Here is a 22619-nt window from a genome sequence, read left to right on the forward strand (position 1 = left end):
TGTTGAATTACTATTAGGGAGCACCTTCTAGAAGCTGTATTCCTACTGAACCAAGATTCAGTGAACTGCTGTTTTGTGCTTTGTTCTTTTACACGTTTTATTGCAAGTCTGAGTTGAACGCGCAGTTGTTTTCTAAGACATCAGCTGGTCAGGCAAACTCATGATGGAAATGTTGCCATTTGAAAACTCAGTTTTGTGACTTGTACTACGATATCTAATTTTCTAATGAAGTACCAAATCTTCAGCCCTTTAAACAAGAAAAAAAAAAAAAAAAGAAGAAGAAGAATTTGAGTTGCATGTGTCTTCTCTTACATGATTTTATCTCTGTATGCTTACACTTTCTTAATGCAACAAGCTGACATAGATCATTTCAGGAAAAATCAATTCTTCCATTTAGAATGTTGAACGAAGGTCAAATATAACTTGAAGACTTGTATTGCAGGTTTTAGCTTCTTAGTGGTTAAGTTTTCTCAAGAAGGGAGAAGCTTTAGATTCTTACATGGAAACTTATTTTTAAAGGAATACTCTATAGTTGGGAGAGGTTTTGTTTGCTATTGGTTTTACAGAGTAATTGTATATCACCAGATGGAGTTCCACTGTATGTAAGGTTACATCAGAACATGTCATGCTAACATGAAATTTAGGAAACAAACCTGGTATAGGGCACCTTTTCAGCATTCCCATTTATGGCCTACATGTATTTAATAATCTCCCTTGTATTGTATTGTGATGCTTTGATTTCCGTCTGCAGTAGAGAGCAGAAGTCAGTATGCATGCCAGCTTTAATTTAAGAAAATATATTTTGGTTTTTGGTATACATTGCAGTGGAGAAAAAATATTGCAGGTGTTGGAATGTGTTGCTGCCAATGTTGACAAAATATCAGTACAAAAATAATATCTATCCTTACTACTTGTGTATTTTAAGAATGGAGTTTTGTTTTCTTGTTCAAATTATATAGTATCACTGTGGATACATTACCAATTATTATTAGTAGTGGGTTATGGGTGCAGAGAAGAAAATGGTCGTCAGGTTTGGGGATTTCATTGTACGTTAGGAACCAGATAGGGAACAAGAAAACTACATTTCTTTCGTAGATGTAGGTGTCTTAAGTGCAACGACATAATTCACATGTATGTAATTGCATTGAGAAATATCATCCTTAATTGTAAATGTTTTCATTCTGGTGTAATATGATGATTCTGTCAGAAATCATCCTGTTTCAGGAAATATTTGCAAATATGTTTTTTAAAGAGTACGCAAAATGTATTTTAGCTGTGGGAGTACAGGTGTTGTAAAGTGTATAAAAACTGCTTTCTTTGAATCACCTGGTATGTGAAATACTACCAGAAACCATTTATAAATGTCTGTACTTAAGTACAAACCCTTCTTAGGGGTACTGTTGCTCTAACCTGTGTTTTGGCAAATGTCATGTCAGTTTTGAACAGCTGTTTGTTAATTGAGTGCAATAATATCTGAACAAATTTTGATAAATCTTAGTGTAGTTTTTATAGGGATTCTCACAGCTCTAATGATGAGAGAAAATCACAAGCATTTGTGGAATTGTGAAGCACTGTAACAGAAGTTGTTCATATCTAGCAGTGCCAAGCTTTAAAATAAGTAGTTTGTGTAGAGCAAAGAAATCAACCCAAACAGCATGACTTAGCAATATTGTTTGTTTTATCATTGTTGTGAAAGAATCTGCTTTCAGTTGTTTCAAATAATTGTGATTTCTAAACTCAACCTTAGGACTGAAAGCTAGATACTGTGAGTCAAATTCTGAAGTCATCCCTGTAGAATTTTCATTGTGGAAATCAACAAGAGAAATACAGACTGCAAAATGTGATCCATTAGTGTATAAAGCCAGCGTAATACTCAAGTATGAAATGGTTTAGAAAGCCTGCAATTTACATTACAATCATTTACATCTTTCCCCATGTGAACTGTGAAGGGATTTCATCAAAATGAAGTCCCTTTAAAATGTAATAATAATGCCAGTACATTACACACTGCTTCCAAGAGTCCTGCCTGGTTAAATAAGAAAATATATTTGAGCTTACTTTACTATAGTAAACTTAAAACTCATTTATTGTACTTTACTCTAGCTTTTGTAGTTACAATTATGTTTTATGGTTAATGGGCAGCATGGGTAAGAGATACAAGATTCTGTTTAAATACTGCATTCAAATGATATGGTGGAATTTAGATTTTGTTCAAAGGTAATGACATTATAGCTCAATGCACTGAAGAGACTGGATTACTTATTGCTTTTTTTTTGTGCGTTTGTTTCAGGGGTCCATTCAGTGTTGTGCGGCGATGCATCAACAGGGAAACAGGGCAACAGTTTGCTGTAAAGATTGTCGATGTAGCAAAATTCACTTCAAGTCCTGGGTTAAGCACAGAAGGTAAGAACAAGAAATGGAGCAAATTGTGAGCAGACAGCTTTTTGGTTTGCCAATTTTATAGTAATTGTAACAGATGCTGTCTTAGGCTTAATGGTGAGTTTGATTTGAAGTAATTCTCATGTCCTGCTTCAAATTTACCAGACAATTTCATTTAAATTGAGATAATGTTACTGCTAGCATCTTTTTTCACAGCCCTCCTTAATCAGAACATAAGCTACATGTTCCATAATACTTAGCATACATATAGCCATGTTAAGGTTTTGGAAGGTGACACCAAAGTTACCACATTTTACATTGGTGTATCTTTACTAAAATAATTTGGTGCATTCCAGGGTATTCTGGTACAGATTTCTGAAGCCAAAAGGTTCTGTCTGTATTCTGGTCTTAATCTGACCCACGTTTTAGCAACTGTTCAGTCTTAGGACACATTTCCACCTTTACAGGAGTGCATCTTTCCTCACTCTTTGATAGTAAAAATCAACCTTTCGATGCCATTAAGGAATTGCACCAAAAGGGTGAAGTAGTACAAAAGGTTCAAGGACTGATCACGAAGAAAGGAGAAGCCAACAATAGTTATAGTTTCACTGAAGAAATGCAGGAAGCATTTTCTGCCTTGGGATTATACTTAAGTTTGTTTTTTCCATTCCATGCATGTTATACTGGTATAGTTATAATTCAAGCTGGCAAGTTATTGATTTAGTTGACTATAAGCAATTTCTGTGTTTAGTGGTGTGTCATTTGGGTTTGGATTTTATTTTTTTTGTGTGTTCTTGCTATTTTGGTTTTGAGTGAGTTTTTTGGGGGATGGGTGGGTTGTTCTAAGATTTTGAATTGTTATGCATTAGTTTTATAATGTTAAGACGCATAAACTTTATAAATTAACATGGAGCAAGTATTGTATCCTTCCAAAAAACAGATAAGAATCTGTTTTTCACAGACTCTTTCCATCATTTGTATTTCCTTTTCTTTTCTTGTAGACCTGTCTTCAGTCCAGGTTTTAGGCTTGTATTTCAAAAACATGTTATTTTTTCGTTTGAATACATTAGGCTTATTTCTGGTACAGCATTCCTTCAACACACTAGGGGAGAGTCATGACTTGCAGCCAGTATGGTAATGCTTAGATAAAATAAACGTTACATAACTTTGCAGGGAAGTAGTATTTGTAAATTACATCGAAGTGTGTACTGCCATTGAATGGTAAGATTAATCATTTGGAACATTCTCTAACTCAGAGTTGTCCTCTGCAAAATCATTTTGAGGGTTATCTCTTTACATCTTTGCTGTGCACAGTCTTTCTCTCATGCACAGGAGTGGGAGAGTGGGATAACTGTCAATCATAAGCCAAGGAGAATCCCTGAAGAATGTGACTTGTAAAGTCAGCTTCACTCAGTCTGCTACTCTCAAAAATTTCCTAGTCTAGATTATATTTGATTTTGATCCTGAGAGTCCAGGGAACAACCCCTCAGAAAGACTCAGAACTCCTTTGTTTTCATTACAGAGAAGTCTGAAGGACGGACTGTTTCAACATGGATTGCTCCATTCAATAACAGTCTGTATTAGGCAGTAAATATGGTGATTTTGAGCTTGTAAGGAAGCTGAACATGGTCCATATTTTTTAAAAAAAAAGACTATTGATCTAAACACTTATTTCTTACATTAGTGGAATCTGCCTTACCACAGTAACAAAAGCAATCAAGCTTTGAAAAATCAGGTACTGTGGACTAATCTGTGTTTATCAATCAGTGCTTCCATGAGCATTTGTAGTATGGGATAGAGCAGTCACTAACTTACAAGGCAAACTTTTATCGAGTGTAGCACTGTTTCCATGAGGTTTCCATAAGATTTTTAACATTTAGGATGCATAAAGACACAGATCTTAAGTCCGTGTGCATCTTTGCAACGGATTATTAATTGGGGAAAAAAATAATAATTCCATGCAACAGTTCCTGACATTTAACAAATCTAATTTAGACAAAATTCTATTGAATTTAAGTATTCGTGGTCTTGAATACTGTGTATCTTCAACATCTGTAGTGATGTAATTTAACCTTATTAATGAAGTCAATTGACACTTTGTCACTGTTCAAGTGGCTGCATGATCTACTGGGTTAATGTTGGCTATTTTACGTGATGAAGGATTTTACTGCAGTTCACCATGCTTTCATATTGTAGAGTACCAGAAAATGAAAACACACTTAATAAAATGTGAAACTTGAATATTTTTAGAAATAAATGAGGATGTCTTATACTGTTCTATTTAGAGGATTCATATGGAAGAGGTCCTGATGCGCTTAGTAAGGTACTTTAGTCACTGTGGTATCATAAAAAACAGTGTAAACTTCTTTTCGAACACAACTCGTAGTTGATATACACAAAACCTAGAAATGTGTTAAAAAGCACTTTCCTTATATCTGAATTTGTTATAGTTCACATTGGCTACCTTTTGACTCTCCATTTATTCTATTTCTCCTTCTTTCCCATGAATTTTCTTTTTATTTTTCTCTGCATGACTTGCACATCTTGCTTTTAATTAGGTGTTCTAAAGTCAAGCTGGAGAAATTACTAGCAGTGTACTTCCAGGGTTAACATAAGGTCCAGTCTTGTTTAATGTCCTTATTAATGGCGTGGATGATGAGACAGGATGTGCCCTCAGTAAGTCTGCAGATGGAACAAAAGTGGGAGGAGTGGCTGATATACCAGAGGGTCGTGCTGCCATCCAGAGGGAGCTAGACAGGCTGGAGAAAGGGAAAGACAGGAACCTCATGAATTTCAGCAAGGGGATGTGCAAAGTCCTGCAGGTGGGGTGAAATAAGACTGGGCATCAGCTGTAAAGCAGCGTTGCAGAAAAGGACTTGGGATTCTGTGTGGCCATGAACATAAACCATCAATGTGTCCTTGCTCTAAAGAGGACATAACATCAGATAAAGAATTGATTGTTTAAATTTTTTTCTCATTTCCTTCAGGTGTTAAATTATTATTTTAATGCTTTGGTTTATATAGACTGCTTGGTGATTAGTTTAAGCATAAATTGTAAATGTACAGCAAAGTGTAGTTTTTAAGTCTAGAAAATTCTTCATTGGTAAGTAATCAAACTCACCAAAGTAATCTCCCCTCCAAAATTAAACCATAAGCTTAAATTTCATAGCATATCTGTTAAAAGAAAATATATCATGATGGGGGTCCAGCAGCCTGAGAGACTGCTGCAGCTCCACATCTCTAGGTCCATCCCACATTGAAATTGTGTTCCTAGCAGGCACGCATGTACACCACATAATCAACAAGAGAATACTCTCTCCTACAAACACTGGTCTTGTGTTCTTCTCCACGGTTGAGCAAAATGGAGATATATACATGTATAGGTTTGTTCCGTCCATGCAGCTGGGCTCAGACAGAGGTGCTTGTGCTTTCACACCCAGAGATGTCTCTTGGAGACCCACCAACCCTGCTGCTTTCAGACCCCTTCACCTACACATCAGCTTGTCTTGATTGGATTCTGCTGGTGATCTCATGCTCTCTCACAGTCATGTTTGCTCCAGACACTGGCACCACAGATCCACATGCACATAGGTGTACACAGACGAAAATAGTTGAAGATACAGATTAATGACGAGACATGGCAGACTGCAGTGATTGTTCACAGAGCCTTCTTACATGTGAATGGGCTCTTTTGTTATGTTCCTCTTTTATCACACTTGTTTCTCCCTAAATCTCAATTTGACTACCTTTGATCTTCCCCTGAATAAATCAAAATATGTCATGTAATATCAAAGTGCTGTTCCCCTGCATCTCATAACATGTCTTAACACCCCTTGGCAGCAGTCTCCTTATTCTAAATGATGATCTGGAGGGCTGCTCTGGGTGAATTCTCATAATGGGTTTTCATGTTGGACCAACAAGGCTGAAACTCCTGGGACACCTCTGTGAGGAACTCTGGTTATCCCACCATCTGTAGCCCTAACAGAGGTTTCTACCTGTTCTTGTGCACCTGTGCTCTTCTGGTCTTGTGAGCAGATGATTCTCCTGTGATGAGCCTAGGAAGAGCTGAGCAGGGAATTATTTGGGCTTCCTTCGCCCCACACACCATTGTATCTGTGCTTTTTTTGGGTGTGTAAATAAAGTTTTATCACATAAACTGACAACATTCTTCTTGTCTGAGACCTTAGTTTAATTATAGATTAGTTATGTTCATCTTCTTGCTTAAAAGGCAAGAAAAATCTAGGCTGGAGTGGAAGGAAGATATTAGTACTTTGGCATTCATATATTAGTAAGTAATGCCTGGAGCTTTTTCAGGTATGATAAGACAGATGATAAAGGTGCATCTATTAACCCTCTTTGCAAAACAGATTCAGAATGTAGTGAATTCTTGAAATATGCTTTCAAAAATATGCTCTCAATTCTTCATTCTTAAACAGTGTCATCTTTAATCTTTGTACAAAATGCATGAGGTGTATCCAGTGTCTGTTCTCAAAAATGAAAATGCTTTCCAAAACTCTTCTGTCTTTGTACACAGCTTGTGCTCATCTAACTAATTGTGATGCTTGCCAATAGTTGTCCAGAAATAGGCTTCAAACTGTGCTTGCCATAATACAGGCTGGTTACAAGCATAGAGAAGCTAATAAGTATCAGCTGTATTTTCAAATATTTTCTGTTTGCGTGTAAGCATGTTCTGGTTTACACAGTCAACAGAATATAAGATTAATTGCAGCTGAGATGCAATTTCTGTTAATTCATTGATCCAAAATGACCCTTCTTTGACTCTCAAGTTAGTTATTGTGATTTTCTGAACCTAAAAGCATGTCACTGTGATATGGTAAACAATTATCCCTATTGGCCATCACTGTTCTAGAAATACGTTACATGTTAGAATGATAAACCTGTGTCCTACCACAGTAAGAAGCTCTGAAAAAAATCAATCTTTAAGTTTTGTGATTTTTGCCTGGGATAGTTTAATTCTTGTGAAAATCTTGTCTAAAATGTTCCGTTTTTCAAAAGAGAGATGTCAGGGTTTGTAATCCATAGTCTCCTATTCTTTTGTACTTCTCATAGTTCTTGCAGAAGTTTGGAGGGGGACCTCATCATCTTGGTTAATTTGCTGAACATGCACATGTGACTTAAAATAAGAGAAGTCTGCTAAAACTAAAACATACAGCAGAATCTTTCTACCACCTATTTGGTCTTCCATCTGAAAAATTAAAGGAAAAAGTTGGTAACAGTAAAGACCAGTGGCAGACTGTTTTGATCCATACAGCGGTTACAAAAAGCAAACAACAATTTTTGTGGAAACTTCCAGTCTAGCATCTGTATCATAAAATATTTATAATTAATATATAAAGCATGTAGAAGTTGAAATCTTCATAGTGTGTCATTGTGTGGAAGAACAGAAAAAGTCTGAGAAGAAAGCTCAAAATTTCTGAAGCTTGGGAAATTTTCAGTATGCCAATTGTGAGAAATAATTTAGATTAAGTTAGCATATTGAATTGCACAAATGCACAGGTATCCATCTTGTTTCATTCAGTGGCTTTCGTCCACTTGTAAAATTGCCAGTCGATAGCAGTTTTCCAGGATGAGAGGTGCTTCATTGCTCTGAGGAAAAAAATGTCTTATATTCTTTTTAGTACAGAAATTGTTTTCAATAGAAAGAAAGCAGTGTTTAAGAGGAACAGTCAAGTTATGTTGATACAAAGGCAGATGATAGAAATATTTGTCACTTAGAATCTACTTTGTAAGACAGTTTATGAAGTGATATTTGGTAACAGAGGAGAATATTGATGATTTTTAGCTTCTCAATTAAGAGTTGAATTTCAATTTTAAATAAATCAAAGACTTAAAAATTCTGAAGAGAATGATGAACTTAATTCTGTTTCTAAAAGACTTTCCACATTTCATCTGCCTATCTATCGTATTGTGTCAGAGTAAAATATTATCATATCTGCTGTCTTCCAGTATATTAATAATTTTAATAGAAAGTGAGATACAAACAGTAATCGATTATGTATACAGTTAAATTTAAGATTAAAAATAAATTCAATTAATGCACATTATATGAATTTAGTTTTATCTTTTATACTGCATTGAATTTCCACATAATTCTAGATTTAAATACTGTTACATGTATAGTGAGACTAGAAACTTAAGTCGACAACTGTCAATTCTCCCTTTGCAGTAGAGGAATAGAAAGTATATGGTTTTAAAACACTTTGTTCACTTAATAACCTACAAGATAAAAGGATAAGAATATTAAATTTTATCTAACTAAGCATTGCAAGATGTGTTTTCATAGGGTTCTGGCATAGCAATTTTTTTATGCCAAAGGTTGTAGGAGATTTTCATTTTTACAGTTCAGTGTGTTATTACTCTGAAACAGGACTTACTGGTGTGTCAGTTTCCAGCTGCAAGCCATTTATTTTAATGAAGACACTTATCAGGGACAGCCGCATAGTTTACTTACATAGGTTGTGTACTATGTACTTGATTGCCTAATATGAATCCAAACAAGAAATATACACAGTGACAGTAAGTAAATTCATAGTGTAAATAAAAGTACTGTGATGTATAGTTGGTTTACTTAAAAATCTATGGCAGAGATTTTTCTTGGAGATGGAATTTTAAAATCACTTCATACACAAATAAGATTCAAGGCATGCTTCTTGTTTGAGGAGAAGGTTACTATGTCTGTAGTTTGCCTAAAATATTCAGTGGTCAAAATCCTTATTGCAAATGAGGATGGTGCAAAAAAAGTGACGTCTTGTTCATTCACAACACCTTAAAATTTGTTAAATTGTATAATTAAGGATTTATTTCTTATACTTTGCACAACTGAGGAATTTAAGATATATTCCAAATTCCACAGAAAGCTACTGGCAAATTCAGCAATATAAAATGTAAGCCTCATGATTTCCTCTGTTTGCCAGGAAAACTGATGAAATAAGTCAAAAAACACATTGTTTGATCCTACTGAGAGATAACCAACATTTGTAGATTCCTTAATATCGGTCATCTTTAATATTGCTTGTGGTATAGTGACAATTAACAGTTGCAGAAGCTGGTGAAAGTATTGCCAACTTTTTTACTACAATTTGTTCTGTCGTAAGTAAGAAAATGGCTTGTAAAGTGCTGTGTTGCTTAAATTGCTGTAAATACATTTTCTTTTGCCAAATCGGACAAGCATTTGAGTCCAGTGTTATCACCATATGGAATTGTATTAAAATACGTATGTATTTCACGTCTGTGTTTTCAGATCTCTGCAGGTTGCCATCACTGTATTCTCTTTTGTCCTCTTAGTTCTTTCTGAAAAGCTGCGACAAACTGGAGCTTCTGTTTCCAGTACAGGGTTGGACAAGTGGGGCTGACGTATTTGGAGAGAAGCTTTTCATCTCTGTTGCTGTAGTTTTGCAAGAACGTCTATTCTTATAGTGCTGCGTATTGATAGAGCACCTACCATTTCTTTCTCTCAGAAGCTTATCTGTTAGAAAGGAAAACCAGGGAAGAAACTGTTATGCCCTGGAAATACAGCATGCTAACATCTAGGATTATTAGGTGCCACTTACCATCTGTGCTGTGTGTGGGTGAGTCTCACTGCTTTGCGTCTCCCCCCTCACCACCTCAGAAAGGCTGGCTGAGCTGCTTTCACAGCTCCTTGCTGCTGAGGGGGGAGGGAAAGTCCTGTTTCTTCAGCCCAGTTTCCTATTGTACATTCCTACCACTTTGTTTGCAATGGCTTTGGTACTTTTCTGACCACTGAAAAGATCTGTTTTTTTCAAGATGGGGAAAAATGTGAGAAGAGGTCTTGTACCCTAAGTCTCATTATCTTTAATTTCTTTTTAATTGGCTTGCTTCCTTGTTTTGAACACTATTACGTTTAAAGAATCGCCTTGTTAAGGGAAAAGCATATCTGAGTGTTGAGTATTCTGCTGGGAATTTTGATATTGACTTTGGAGAAAAATATTTCTCTACATTATATGTCTAGAGTCTGAGATAATAAACCGGTCTAGGGTACTTATGAAACTAATGAGAGGTTCACTGCTAACGATTTTCAGTGGCTCTTCGCTTAACATGGGAATGCAAACTAGGGTTGGAGTAGGAACTATAGAAGCGCTTGTAATAAGCAATGGTTTCTCCACAGTTCTTTCCTGAACAGCTCATAAACGTTGTCTGGTTTTTATTTTTGCCTTAAATAACAAGCAAAAAAAAAAATAGCTGGAGAAACTGCATACAGAAGGTTTCTTTGCTGTTAAATTTCTCGGTTTGGGCATGTTTTGTTCATGGATGTGAAGTTATCCATGTGTTTGGATCATTTCAAAGGCACTGCCTGGTTTCCTAAGGTCATTCATTAGGTTGAGGTTTACTGCTTTTGTGTCATCAGTACCAACACATCCAATCAGCTCCAGCCCTTGCTCTTCTCCTGTTCCTTTTTAATGATATTTTTGCTTCTCTTGCACTAGACTTGTTCCTTTTTTGTTTGTTTGGTTTGGTTTGGTTTTGGTTGGGATTTTGGAGTCTTTACTGTCTTCTCTTGAATACATTTCCAGAGAGGAGAGGTGAAGTCCTTTGGTTCAGAGATGCTACATGCGATGTGCTTAACTTTGGTCTGTTGTGGAGCCATCTATAGCTGGTGAATGGCCAGTGAGGGGCAGGCCCTGGTCGCTGCCCATGGAGGCCATTGCTGTGGGGCCCTGCCATCAGCAACTGGATAGTTATGTCTAATGCATCCCAACACATGCCGCACTACAGTCTTAAGGGATTTGAATGATTTCACTCTCTTTTTCTTTTCAGTCTTTGTCAATCTTGCTTTTCACTGTCCTATCTTAAGACATAGACATGTGCTGTTGTCAAGTAATGCTGAAGTAAATTAATTACAGGGGAAGTACAGCTGGAGTTCAGCCCAGAGTACTGCTGTATTCCTTTCTCATTCCTTTGCCTTTTACAACATAGAAGAAATTTCTAACTTGATTATGTTTTATTTAATAATTTCCTTCTGTGGAGCATAATTCATAACAACTTCTGATGAATCTATGGCTGTTATAACAGTCACCACTACACACTGCTTCAGGGCATAGTAATCGGAGTTGCACATGCTGGTCTGAAGACTGAGGGCATGCACATATGTGTACCAGGATATGAAACAATGTTAAGGAAAAAAATACTTACTATTCTATGACTTTTAATATAGAAATACTATATGTTTTGAAGACTTGCCCATTTTAGGTATTCCAAGCAGTGCCAACTAGTGTTAGAATTAGTATCTTTAGTGATAAAGAAACTGAAGAGGAGAGAAAGTTTATAAAATCAGGTATATTCTGTTTTAGTGTTTAGAAATGTTGTAGAAAAGAGCTTTAGAGCTGGTTTTGGTACAGTGACAACTGCTAGGTAGGCATATTCGTTGTTTACAGTACAGTGTGGCAATCATGAATAAATAAGCCAGTCAAACTCAAATTAAAATGCTACTAGAAGAAAAAAAAGAATTGTCTTAGTGATGCTTTGAGGGTTTTTGTTTTTGCTTTACAACTTGCAGAGCAAGCACACTGTTAGCATGGGCCATCAGAAAGCTTAAGCTTGGTTATTGTCCCTTCACATCTAGAATGATCTGGTGCCTGCTTTCTTTTTGGTTTTGGACTTCTTTGTGAGTTCTGGGAATTACATGTTCCATTTTCATGTGGTTCCATAATGTGACAGCCATTGAAACACCATGGAAGGCAAAAAGTAATGAGGGGGGATGTGTGTATACAAAAAGCAGAAGTAGATTTTTGAACTTTCTTGTAACAATATGTGCATGTAACAATTTGAATATTAAAATCCATTTCCTGTCTAGAGATGGAACAGGTTTCATTCATATTATGAGACAACTGGTTTTATGGCATTTTTGTCACGTGAATATTATCTGTATTGTGAGAATGGAAGATGAATTTGCAGTTAAAAGCAAAACAAAGAAAATAGTCTTTGGAAGAAATTGCTGTTATGTTTCTACAGTTCTTACTTTCTTACCTATACAAAGTAATTTAAAGCTCAGTCAGTGCTCTCACTGAAATCCATGGGCCATTGTAGCTGTCTTTGAAGTTTAATTTGGCATATAACTTCTTCAACTTTAGGCACGTATTTTTGCAAAACCTCTAGAAAATTAGTTCTTGTGACAGGGACATTGTTGTCTGTTGCTACCATTCCTTGATTGTAATATTCATTGCTAGCAGCACATTGTACTTTTTTCTGTGCCTGAACTTAAGACAGTAAAGACATCACTTGACAAGTAATGCTTGCGGTAAAAAAAAGATTTAAATGGATTCCAGTTTCATTATTTTCCGTGGCACTTGGAAAAGTGAATATGAAGGATGATTTAATTTAATGAATCACATCTCAAGAAAATTGCAAGGTGGGAAGCTTTAGGTTCAGATTCAATGCTAGTGGTTCAGAGGTTTAAAAAAAATATTGAGAGTTGCAATGTTTTTCTCTCTTAAGAGTGTTATAATGCAGTGCTTGTGCTTTAAAATCATTTTACCTAGTAATTACAGACTTTCCAAACTGATCTTACTGTGTAACAAAACATGGGATATGTGTGAGCTATATAAATTTCTTTATACTCTGAGGCTTTATTTTCCTAATTAGGTGTTAATGAATGAAGATTTTTACAGCAAGATAATTTAAGCAGCTAAATGCTACTTTCCTGTGGTAAATGCAGGCTGGTTACTGTGGTTAGTATGTAAAATGACGTCCTGTAATAGGTACAGTTGCATGTGTTAGAAGGGACGTGAATATGTAAAACATGCACAGTGACCTTGTATCTGTTAAGTTTATGAGTGAGTTCTGTCTTAGTATCATTCCAGAAATGGCCTTTTTGCAAAGTATCAGCATTGGTTTCTTACCACTCTGTTTCTGGGACTGTTTATTTACATATCCACAGCTAATGAATCCTCTAGAATCAGGGTCACAGTGACTTTTATGTGACTTTGCACAGAGCTAGCCCAAGTCCTTCACTGTTTATTAATTCAGGTATTGACCGGAAGATAATGTACTGTATCATCATGCCCTGAAGCAGCATAGCTGTTTTGTGTATCAGCTAATTAATTCTGCTAGGTTTGAACTGGCTTTTAATATTGTTGCACATACATATAAAACTTGAATAACAACTCATGGATTTTCAAATTTGACTTTTATTTCTAATCACGGATAATCATCCCCTCTCTGTAGTAGTGAGAACTCCTATCCCTACCTCAGTGTCTCACCTTCCTCTGCCTACTGCAGTGTTCTAGAAAATTCAAGTGGTTTTACAACATGGGACAAGAACAACTTGTTTCACCAGGAGAGATTAGTGAAGGAGGGAAGGTCGGACTGTGAACTAGTATTTGCTTCTCCTTTGGGGAAGGATAAGGAGTGCATCTTATGCAACTATGCTTCAGATTATTTTCAGGATCTGGACAGTAATATACTCAGCCTCTGAGTCATGTGTTGACATGCTTAAACAGAGTTTTTATTTTGTTGTCTAGGGAAGAAAGTGGTCTAAAGAACCTATGGAGTGGGTCAGTGGTCTCTTAATTCAAGCAGTCCTGTGCATTTGGTTTTATATTTCTGAGTACCTTGTCATGTCAATGAAATTCTTTATCTTAGTGATATTTAATGGAGACAAATATTTAAACTTTTTTTTTTTTTTTTTTTAGCTTGTGGGGAAATGAAATTTGGTTCTTTCTGTTTTGGTTCTTTCTTTTAACCCTCATAGCTGTTTCTTTAAGTCATCTTGTAGACCTCTGTTTTGCGGAGTATACGGATTCTGATTAGTTGCTCTACTTGGGTAGTCTTCTAAAAGATAGGAGTGGGTGTATCCTTTGACCACCTAATCTTTATACAAGTCTGTGGTTGCTTCATAAGAGCAAAATAAATGGATGGAATTTAAAATATTCTGTTCTGGCCTCAATTAATCATCACTACCATTTGGATACCAAAGAAAGGCTGTCATGCTGAACTTGCAGAAATGGGATAGGACAGGTTAGTTGTTGGATGAAATTTGGGTCAGGCTTTTCTTTCACACATGAAGTTTAATTACCAGTATTGAATTATTGTGGAATATAAAGGAGAAATATATTTGAAGAGCACAGATTTCAGAGGCTTGAAAAGACTATGGCAACTACACAAGTGGCAAGGGAAAAGTGGGGATGGGGGAAGGGGAAAAACTACTTAAAAACTTAATAGAAAATACATAGAAGTGTTTTATGAACATGTGAAAGTAACGAGTCTAGATGACACTTGGTTATTTTCTTGGCACGAAAAAAGTTGGTAAATAATACATTCTGTAGTGTCTTTTTTTTTTTTTTATTACTGAACTGATGTGCACACTTGTTCTAAAAAACTTGTTTTATAATGGGCCGGTTACCAACAGAAAAAAATACATCCATAGCTTTTGGCAATAATTGCAAAAGGAAGTGCATGCAGAAGTGGAGTACAACAAAACTGGCTTTTTCTGATTTTCCAGAATCACAGTGTCGGGGATTGGAAGGAACCTCAGAAGATCATCTAGTCCAATCCCTCTGCCTTACTTAGCAGGAACGTCTTGGTTAGGTCACATAGGAATGCATCCAGGCAGGTTCTGAATGTCTCCTGAGAAAGAGACCCCACTGCCTCTCTGGGCAGCCTGTTTCAGTGTTCTGTTACCTTCACCATGAAGACATTTTTTCTCATATTTTTGTGGAACCTCCTATGTTCCAGCTTGCACCCATTACCCCTTGTCCTATCACTGGATGTCACTGAGACTGGCTCCGTTCTCCTGACACACACCCTTTACGCATTTATAATTTGGATTACTGCTGCTTTGAAGGAGTTTTCTGTTTACTGACTGTCTGTTACTGAACTTGAGTAAAAGTTTTGTTAATATACCTAATATAACTAATATACCACCCTGCAGGACCTCCTAGTTAATGAGAGTTTATATCATCCTTAAAAATTATCAGTTATCTACTACTTAGCACATTTCTCCTCAGAGCGTTGTAGATTCTGTTCATCATAGAGTTTGATATGCTGTGGAAAGAGCTTTTGGTATTCAGCCTTCACAGTATCACAGTATCACAGTCTCGTGCAGGTTGGAAGGGACCTTAGAGATCATCAAGTCCAACCCCCGGGATTCAAGCCTCCTGTGTAGCAGAGCGGCACTTCTACCACTTGCGCCACAGGGGGGATTTGAACCCAGGCCTCTGGTGTTGCAAAGCGGGCTTGTACAGCATAGTGCAATTTGCATTAAATTACCTGAGAAAAACTTCAAAGTAACCTGTCCTGTGTATTTTGCTACCACAACTAAAATGCTGTCGTTATGTGAGCTCCCTGGCATTGTAGAATTGATTCCATCAGAGCAGACTGATATTTTCAATTCAGCTTTCCCTCAGTTGTCTGGACTCTAATGCTGTGGACAAAATACACCAGTCCATTTGTAACATCAGTGAGCAGCTGGTTTGGCACTGCTTATGCAGAGCCCAGGAGTTCTAGACCAAAGAAGCTTTAATCCAAACAAACAACTTTTGTCTGCATGACAGACATCCAGGACAACCGATTGTGTTGTCTGGATGACTCTGGGCTCTCTGTTTCTGGATGATAGCGCTCCATAGCAGTAGTTTTATGGCTCCTTCTACTTTTTCTAGGACATGAGTTAGAAACAGTTTGTCCGGAGTTGCTCAGTCTGGTAAGGATGGACTTTCTTTATGTATTCCAGATTTCCTGAAAAATTGAGATTGTTTGTTGTTATCAGGGTTACCCCTGTTACTGTTATCCCTGTTGTGTTATTCAGGTTAAAACTGAGCTACAGAAGAAAACTCATTTCAAACAAAAGGGAAGATGGAAATATTAGGATTGTAAGCAAGTAACATTTAATTATAAACGATTAACATTCTTCTCTTGATAATGCTGTCTTTGAGGGCACTTATTTAATGTAAATGTTGCTCTCCCTACTGAGAACTCATTTAAAGGACTGCATAGTCTAACCTTTAGCTAACCTGAACTGACTAGGAAAATTTTAGTCAAAATGTTGAAGAGTTGTCAAATTTTGCTATAGAAATTTTCTACCACTTTGAATTTATTTTTGATAATGATGCTTTTATCACATTTTCAGATATTATTGGGGGTTGGAGCTTGATGATCCTTGAGGTCCCTTCCAGCCCAAGCCATTCTATGATTATATCATTCTATACCTGTATTGCCATAGCCAAAGACTGAAGAAAACACTTAAGCACATCCATGCACAATGCACACTCCTGAGCTGCTGAAGCAAAACAAAATCTCTGGGAGTGGGAGTGAATAGGGTGAGAACTAACCCATAATCTGGTGTAAACTTGGAACAGCAGAAATTCCAGAGATTTCAATGAACTATTTGCAAGTTCTACGTTTTTGGGTCTTCAGTAAGTACACTGCTTCTGTGCATTACTGGGGAAACTTCTGGATTACAGCAGCAGGCTGTGTTTAAATTTGTTACAGTTGTGTAACGCAGTTATCACAGCATGCAGCACAAGAGATGACCTGTGTAATCATCAGCTTTGAATGACTCGTTAAGCTTGAAGGAGAGAAGGTTCTGCTACATCATCTCTCGCTTTGCCCCGGCTGCATCTTAATTATTTGAAGGTGCAATACATTTGTTCTTATTCTTAGGTCTGAATTCATTGTTAACCAGATTAGCAGCATAAGACTGGCCGAACTGAAAGCTCTCTACAGCTAAATAAAAGCAGATGCCTTTTGTGTTCAGTTGCTGCATACATGCCAGATCTAAGAACGAACTGTGTTGCCACCTAGTGAGAAATCTGTAGGCAGTCATGTTGACTCGGTGTTGTAAACTTCGCAAATCACAGGGAAGAAAGAGAAATAGGACTTGATTATGAAATTATCAGCTTTCAGACATTTCAGTAAAGAATGTCATGGTAACTTTGAGGTTGAGCATTTTGTCACTTTGTGTAGCATTCTTTTACCAGATATGCACTTTGTGTTTTAACTATCTTTTTTTTTTCTCTTTTTAAGAAGTTTCAGGGCACACTCTGACAGATCAGCTGCTGCACACCTTTACACTTCGCTCTGTTGAAAAATTCACTGTGTTGTCATGAAGTGTTTAAAATTGCAGTTTGTAATGTAACAACGTGGTGTATGGTAATTGGAAAGGTGTTATGTTTCAGATCTTTATGCAGTGCTACATACCTGGTAGCAACATGAGACTGAATGTAATATAGTTACCAGCAGTGAATGCACTTTCATTATGTGATTGATCATATCTTAGTCAGCGACTAATTTCCTTTCATTAATTATTGAAAATAGAATAAAGATAGAAAAAAATAAAGTGTTTTCGATTTTGCAGAGAGTTTCCTGAACGTTTATGGCAATCTTCCATTTGTTTGAACGTGCAAACTCCCGACAGAGAGAACCCTCCTTCCTCCATTTTAAATTAATTTATGGGGTTTATAAAACTACTACTGATTATCACAGTCCTACTTGGGTTTTGACACGCTGTTGAAACTGCTGCTTAGCAGCCAAGAGAACCACTAACAGTGTTTGAGAATACAGACTGTTCACCTAAAAAACATACACACAAAGAAGAAGAATCATTAAGGAAGTCTTGCTCTTCTTGTCTTCTTCCTCTGTTCACCTACCTCATTAAACCTACTGCTATGGAGTAAAACATAGAATATACAAAATTTTAGATGAAAGATATGGGCTTATTCTTGCTTGAGAAAGATTATGGAATGCTTTTTGTAAAAAGTTGCTGAGAAAAATTATTTAATTAATTGAAACAAATGTGTTTAATTATCTGCAATAGGCAGCTGTTAATACTCTTTCATACATTCTTGAACACTTTCTTATTAGTTCAAGTTGATTCATTATTCAAATGCATCATCTTCTACATGAAGCATTTCTTATTTGTATTCCAATAAAAATGAGGAAATGAATAAAAGAAGGGAAATTTTGCTTTAATGGACACAAAGCAACTTACCTTGTCTGTTGGGTATGTGATGGTCAAGTCTGGTGGCTGTACAGGAAGTCATGAGGGAGAAGTGGTTTTTGTGAACCAATTTGTGCTCTTCATAGCTGATGCAGTGTGAACTGGAGGAGGAGAACTGGCTTCTTAAGTGTCCAACGATATCCAGCTCAACATGAAAGTCTATTACTATGTTTATATTTACATCTAAACACTGAGAAAAAAATAGAATAGAAAAAAGAAGGTATTCAGGATTTAACAAGCATCTGTAAAGTTTGATTCCATGAAATTGAGATTTGCAAAGGTTTCTGCATGTAATCAAAAATGCAATCTGGTTTCTAAGTATTAGCTGTTAACTACATTTTCCCTTTTCTCCCTTCTCCCACCTCACTTCCCCCCCCCCCCCCCCCCTTTTTTTTTTCATGGTCGCTTTAAAAGAAAAGATACTGAAGACTGATTATCTACATTGTCATTGTCATTGTTGATTGCTAGGTTGTTTGTATCAAAGGCCATTTGTGAGTTATATTCATTTATTTCTTCTTTTGTAAGTGTTTGGAAGCTGCATATAGATTATGAAGTATGGGAATTGATGTTGATGCAGCAAAAGGTGTTTTTGTATGCTTATGTTTTGCAACATCCCAAGCAGCTTGTAGTGCTGGCTTTCATGGTCATGTTTCGTTTCCTCCTTCCATATTCCTTTCCTTGATTTTATGTCAGTTTCTATATGATCATTTCACACAATAGGGCACTGAGACAGTGGTAACACACCGAAGTGGTTTGGTGTGTGGTATGACCTGCTCTAGGCCGCAGCACAGTGGAGCAAAGAGCAAGAACATGCATGGATAAACAGCAAGCAGTTACATCAGCTTGGCTACTGTGGAGGTTTAGCCGCCCCAAAGTGTACGGGAGGGGTAGCAGGAAAGCTTTTACTGCTTGTTGAGGCCAGGAGACATTATTTGGTGTAAGCATTCAGTGAGATATCTGTTGCAGGAAGACACTGCATTTTTTGTTAAGAAAAAGGGAAATATTCTCCCATGCAAGAAATAAATGAAAAATCTAAGGGGCAGAAACATCACTTGTTCTTGCTTACTGACTTATTTGCAAAAAAATGAATTTTGTGAAGTCACGTGTTTTGTTTTTTTTTAACTGTAGTTATTGAAGAACAGTATCTCCATCTTTATCTCAGCCCATGAGCTTTCTTGATCTCTTCCTGTTTAATCCTTTCATCTTGCTAGTAGAGGAAGAGTGAGCAAGAGCATGTATAAGAGTTTAGTTGCTAGCAAAGGCTTACCTGCTACAAGACTAACGCCAATTTATTTGCAGAGTTGATGCAGTTGGTACCAAGGTACTAGCACCTGGATTGTATATGCTTCAGAGAATTTACTTCAAGCTATGTATAGACTGACCTTGTGCCCTGAATGACTGGAGTGCATCAAGCACATTTCTGAAGCGCATAATTCAGTTTAGTTCGGTCTCATTGAAGTGGACATCAATTTCTCTGGGATGCGTACCAAAGGATAGTAGGTACAGTGACTTGGAGATGTGCTTCAGGAGTATGTTCCTGACCCAAAATAAAAATGGAAGATGCTTATGGTTAACCAGCTTGCAAACTGTGGTGTTTCTATCTGCAGTTCATGGGAAGTTTTGAAATCTTCAATGATTTACAGTGATGTTTATTAGTTGATTTTGATAGGTGGTTAGAACAGAAATAAATTCTCTGATGAAAACAAAATAAATTGATTTTCTTTTAAAACATAGTACTACCGTATCTATTATAATTATACATAACCACATTCTCACTATATAAAACATATAGAATTGTTTCAAGCAAGCAGTTTACTTGTGTAGTTAAACAAAGCACTAAAAATGCATAAAAACAAATTTCTTGGTGTTGGCATAGAAGTTTTTGAAGCTTGTGCTTTATCTTGCTATAAGATGTGTTTGTTTGGCTAAAATTTGGTTATTAGTGAAAGACGATGTTAAAACATAAGTCATTATCATCATTAGTAAATGGTACATGCCACCTCATGCCCCTTAAAGCTGGCTGAAGCTCTTGGCAGATTCTTGAGGTGTCTTGAAGTTCATTTGGGTGTTAGGAGGAAGGCATGTTTTGACTCAAGATGAGCAGAAAAAATACTTCAAGGTTTAAAAAACTTCACAAGAAATAAACGGTATTCTATATGATGATCAGAATGCAAAGGTGCCAATAACAAGGCAGCTCACAAGATAATAATGGGATTTTTCTTAGGGCATCTTAGGTCATGTGCTTGCAGCCCAAACTTCTGCTTGGTTTTAGATTGTGTTCAGAACTGAACAAGTATCTGCAGGTGCCTGGGTTTTCCATTACCACTTGAGGAGCACATGGAATTGAAATTTAACTCAGGATTTGATAAAGGACTGAGCAGATGATGATGATGTTAGTTAAGTGAAAGAAATGAAATGTATGCACCATCTCTGACTTTCTTCCTCCTTTCCCTTTTACTGCTTTTAAGCATGGCAACTTGTGACATTTGGGTCAGAGTCCACATGGATCTCAGAATACATCACCCCTTTTCTGACTTGTCGCTTTTCTGAATCAACGTGGTGTGTGTTGGTCTGTCTCTGTACCTAATTTTCTTCCTCTCTAATAGGTCCTTTCCTAAACAACTTCCTGCTGTTAAAATAGTGCTTTGTTCTGCTCTTAGCCCCAAGCCCCTGTAGTCTTACCAAAGCCTTGTTCTGTGACCTCTGTTCATTTGCTTTCCTGCTCAGAAATTGTATTTTCCACATGCTGCTTCTCCTTCCTCTGTTGCTGTAGCTCAGTTAGTAAGTAGGTGTTTCACTGGTGGAATATTACACAGATGAATGAGGTAAATTGCAGCATGTGTTATTTGCTTCCTCATAGTTCTCCTTCCCTTGTAAATATATATAGACAGCACAATAAATTAATAGAGTAAGCAGCCAAAATAAACTATTTTGAACAAAAATTTTTGACCATAAATAAAACAGAATTTGCTGTTGTTTGCTGTTGGATTTTTACCTTCTGTATAAAAGTAGTATCAGATACCATGGTGAAGTGTGGTACTGCTAACATCCTTAGACACTAGGAGGCAAAATAAAATTGCCGTATTTTCTGGAGATTATAGTCATTCACAGAATCGCTGTTCTCCTAAACCATCCATCAGTATGTTTACCCGTGCTCCTGTTTAGGAAAGACTGGATGTGCAGTTCAATGAAAAAAACCTCACTGTCTAGAAAAGGAGCTGGTAATCGTTTAGTTTTAGACACCTCTAAGAGTGATGGAAGGGAATTAGTAGTTCCTCTGCATAACTGTGATCTAAAAACTGAGATATGAGTATCTTTAGGTAATGAAAGACTTGAAGACCACTGCTGTCTTAAACGATAGAGTTTCACCTCTGTGTACCTGAATTGCTTTCTTGAAATATCATGTGAATCACTGAAACAGTTTTGTATAAAGAAACTGTATTTCCCGTAAGTATATTTGTAGGTGTTTCTCCAACATCAACAAAATTGTGTGAAAAGTGAATAGAAAAGTGTCTGCTTCAGACTATAGACTGATATTTTCCTTTCTTCCATGTTATCATCAAGATTTCATTTAAGATTTTGGTAATTTTCTAGAATACTGGTGGTAAGTTAAAAGAAGAAAAAATGTTTCGGGAAGATTAAATAACACAGATATCAAATATTTCCATTAAAGAGGAAAGAAAATGAATTCCATGCAGTTTGTTGGGCTTTTTTCTTTCTATAATAGAAGAGGGATTGATTTGTGCTCATAGGAAGTAAGGGTGTTGTTTGATCAAAAACAAAATCTCTCAAGCGTAGAGAGACATTACAATGGTTTCTGTTCTTTATTCTCCATTGTTTTTGTTTTCCTACCTCTTATTTACAACAGAGATGCAAGCCAGTAAATGTTGATTAAAATTTATATCAGTGTAATTTCATACATTGTGATTTTCTTTTTTTTTTTTTTTTTTTTTTAAATCTTGAAAGGAGTGCAGGAAACTTAAATGTAAGAAAACATATTTTTCAGTTTAACAGTAATCAGACTTCAGTACAAGTTGCAGGCTGTAGAGTCTCCATTCTTGGAGGTGTTCAAAACCCAGCTGGATAAGGCCTTGCTTTAAGCAAAGGGACTGGACGGATTGGACTTGAGATCTCTGAATTTTAATAGTTCTTCCTGTAGTGTGTTGAAAGAGCTTGTCTTATGTATTTGGAGTTCATTTTGTAGTGATACGGGGTATATATACAGCATATATACATGTGTGTGCATTACATACATACGTGTGTTTATGTG

General features: G+C 36.5%; 1 protein-coding gene across 16 annotated transcripts in view; it reads left to right on the forward strand.

Annotated features, from left to right (window-relative positions):
* CASK (calcium/calmodulin dependent serine protein kinase) overlaps nucleotides 1–22619 on the forward strand; it is a 181835-nt gene that overhangs the window by 46959 nt on the left and 112257 nt on the right. For all 16 annotated transcript variants that reach the window (XM_015884890.2, XM_015884899.2, XM_085530260.1 and 13 more), the window contains exon 2: nucleotides 2291–2403. In XM_015884890.2, the coding sequence (XP_015740376.1) occupies nucleotides 2291–2403 (113 nt within the window). The remainder of the gene's footprint in view (nucleotides 1–2290; nucleotides 2404–22619) is intronic.

This window comes from Coturnix japonica, chromosome 1 (assembly GCF_054131305.1).
Source record: "Coturnix japonica strain WE chromosome 1, WE-NBRP24, whole genome shotgun sequence".
Lineage (NCBI taxonomy): Eukaryota > Metazoa > Chordata > Aves > Galliformes > Phasianidae > Coturnix > Coturnix japonica.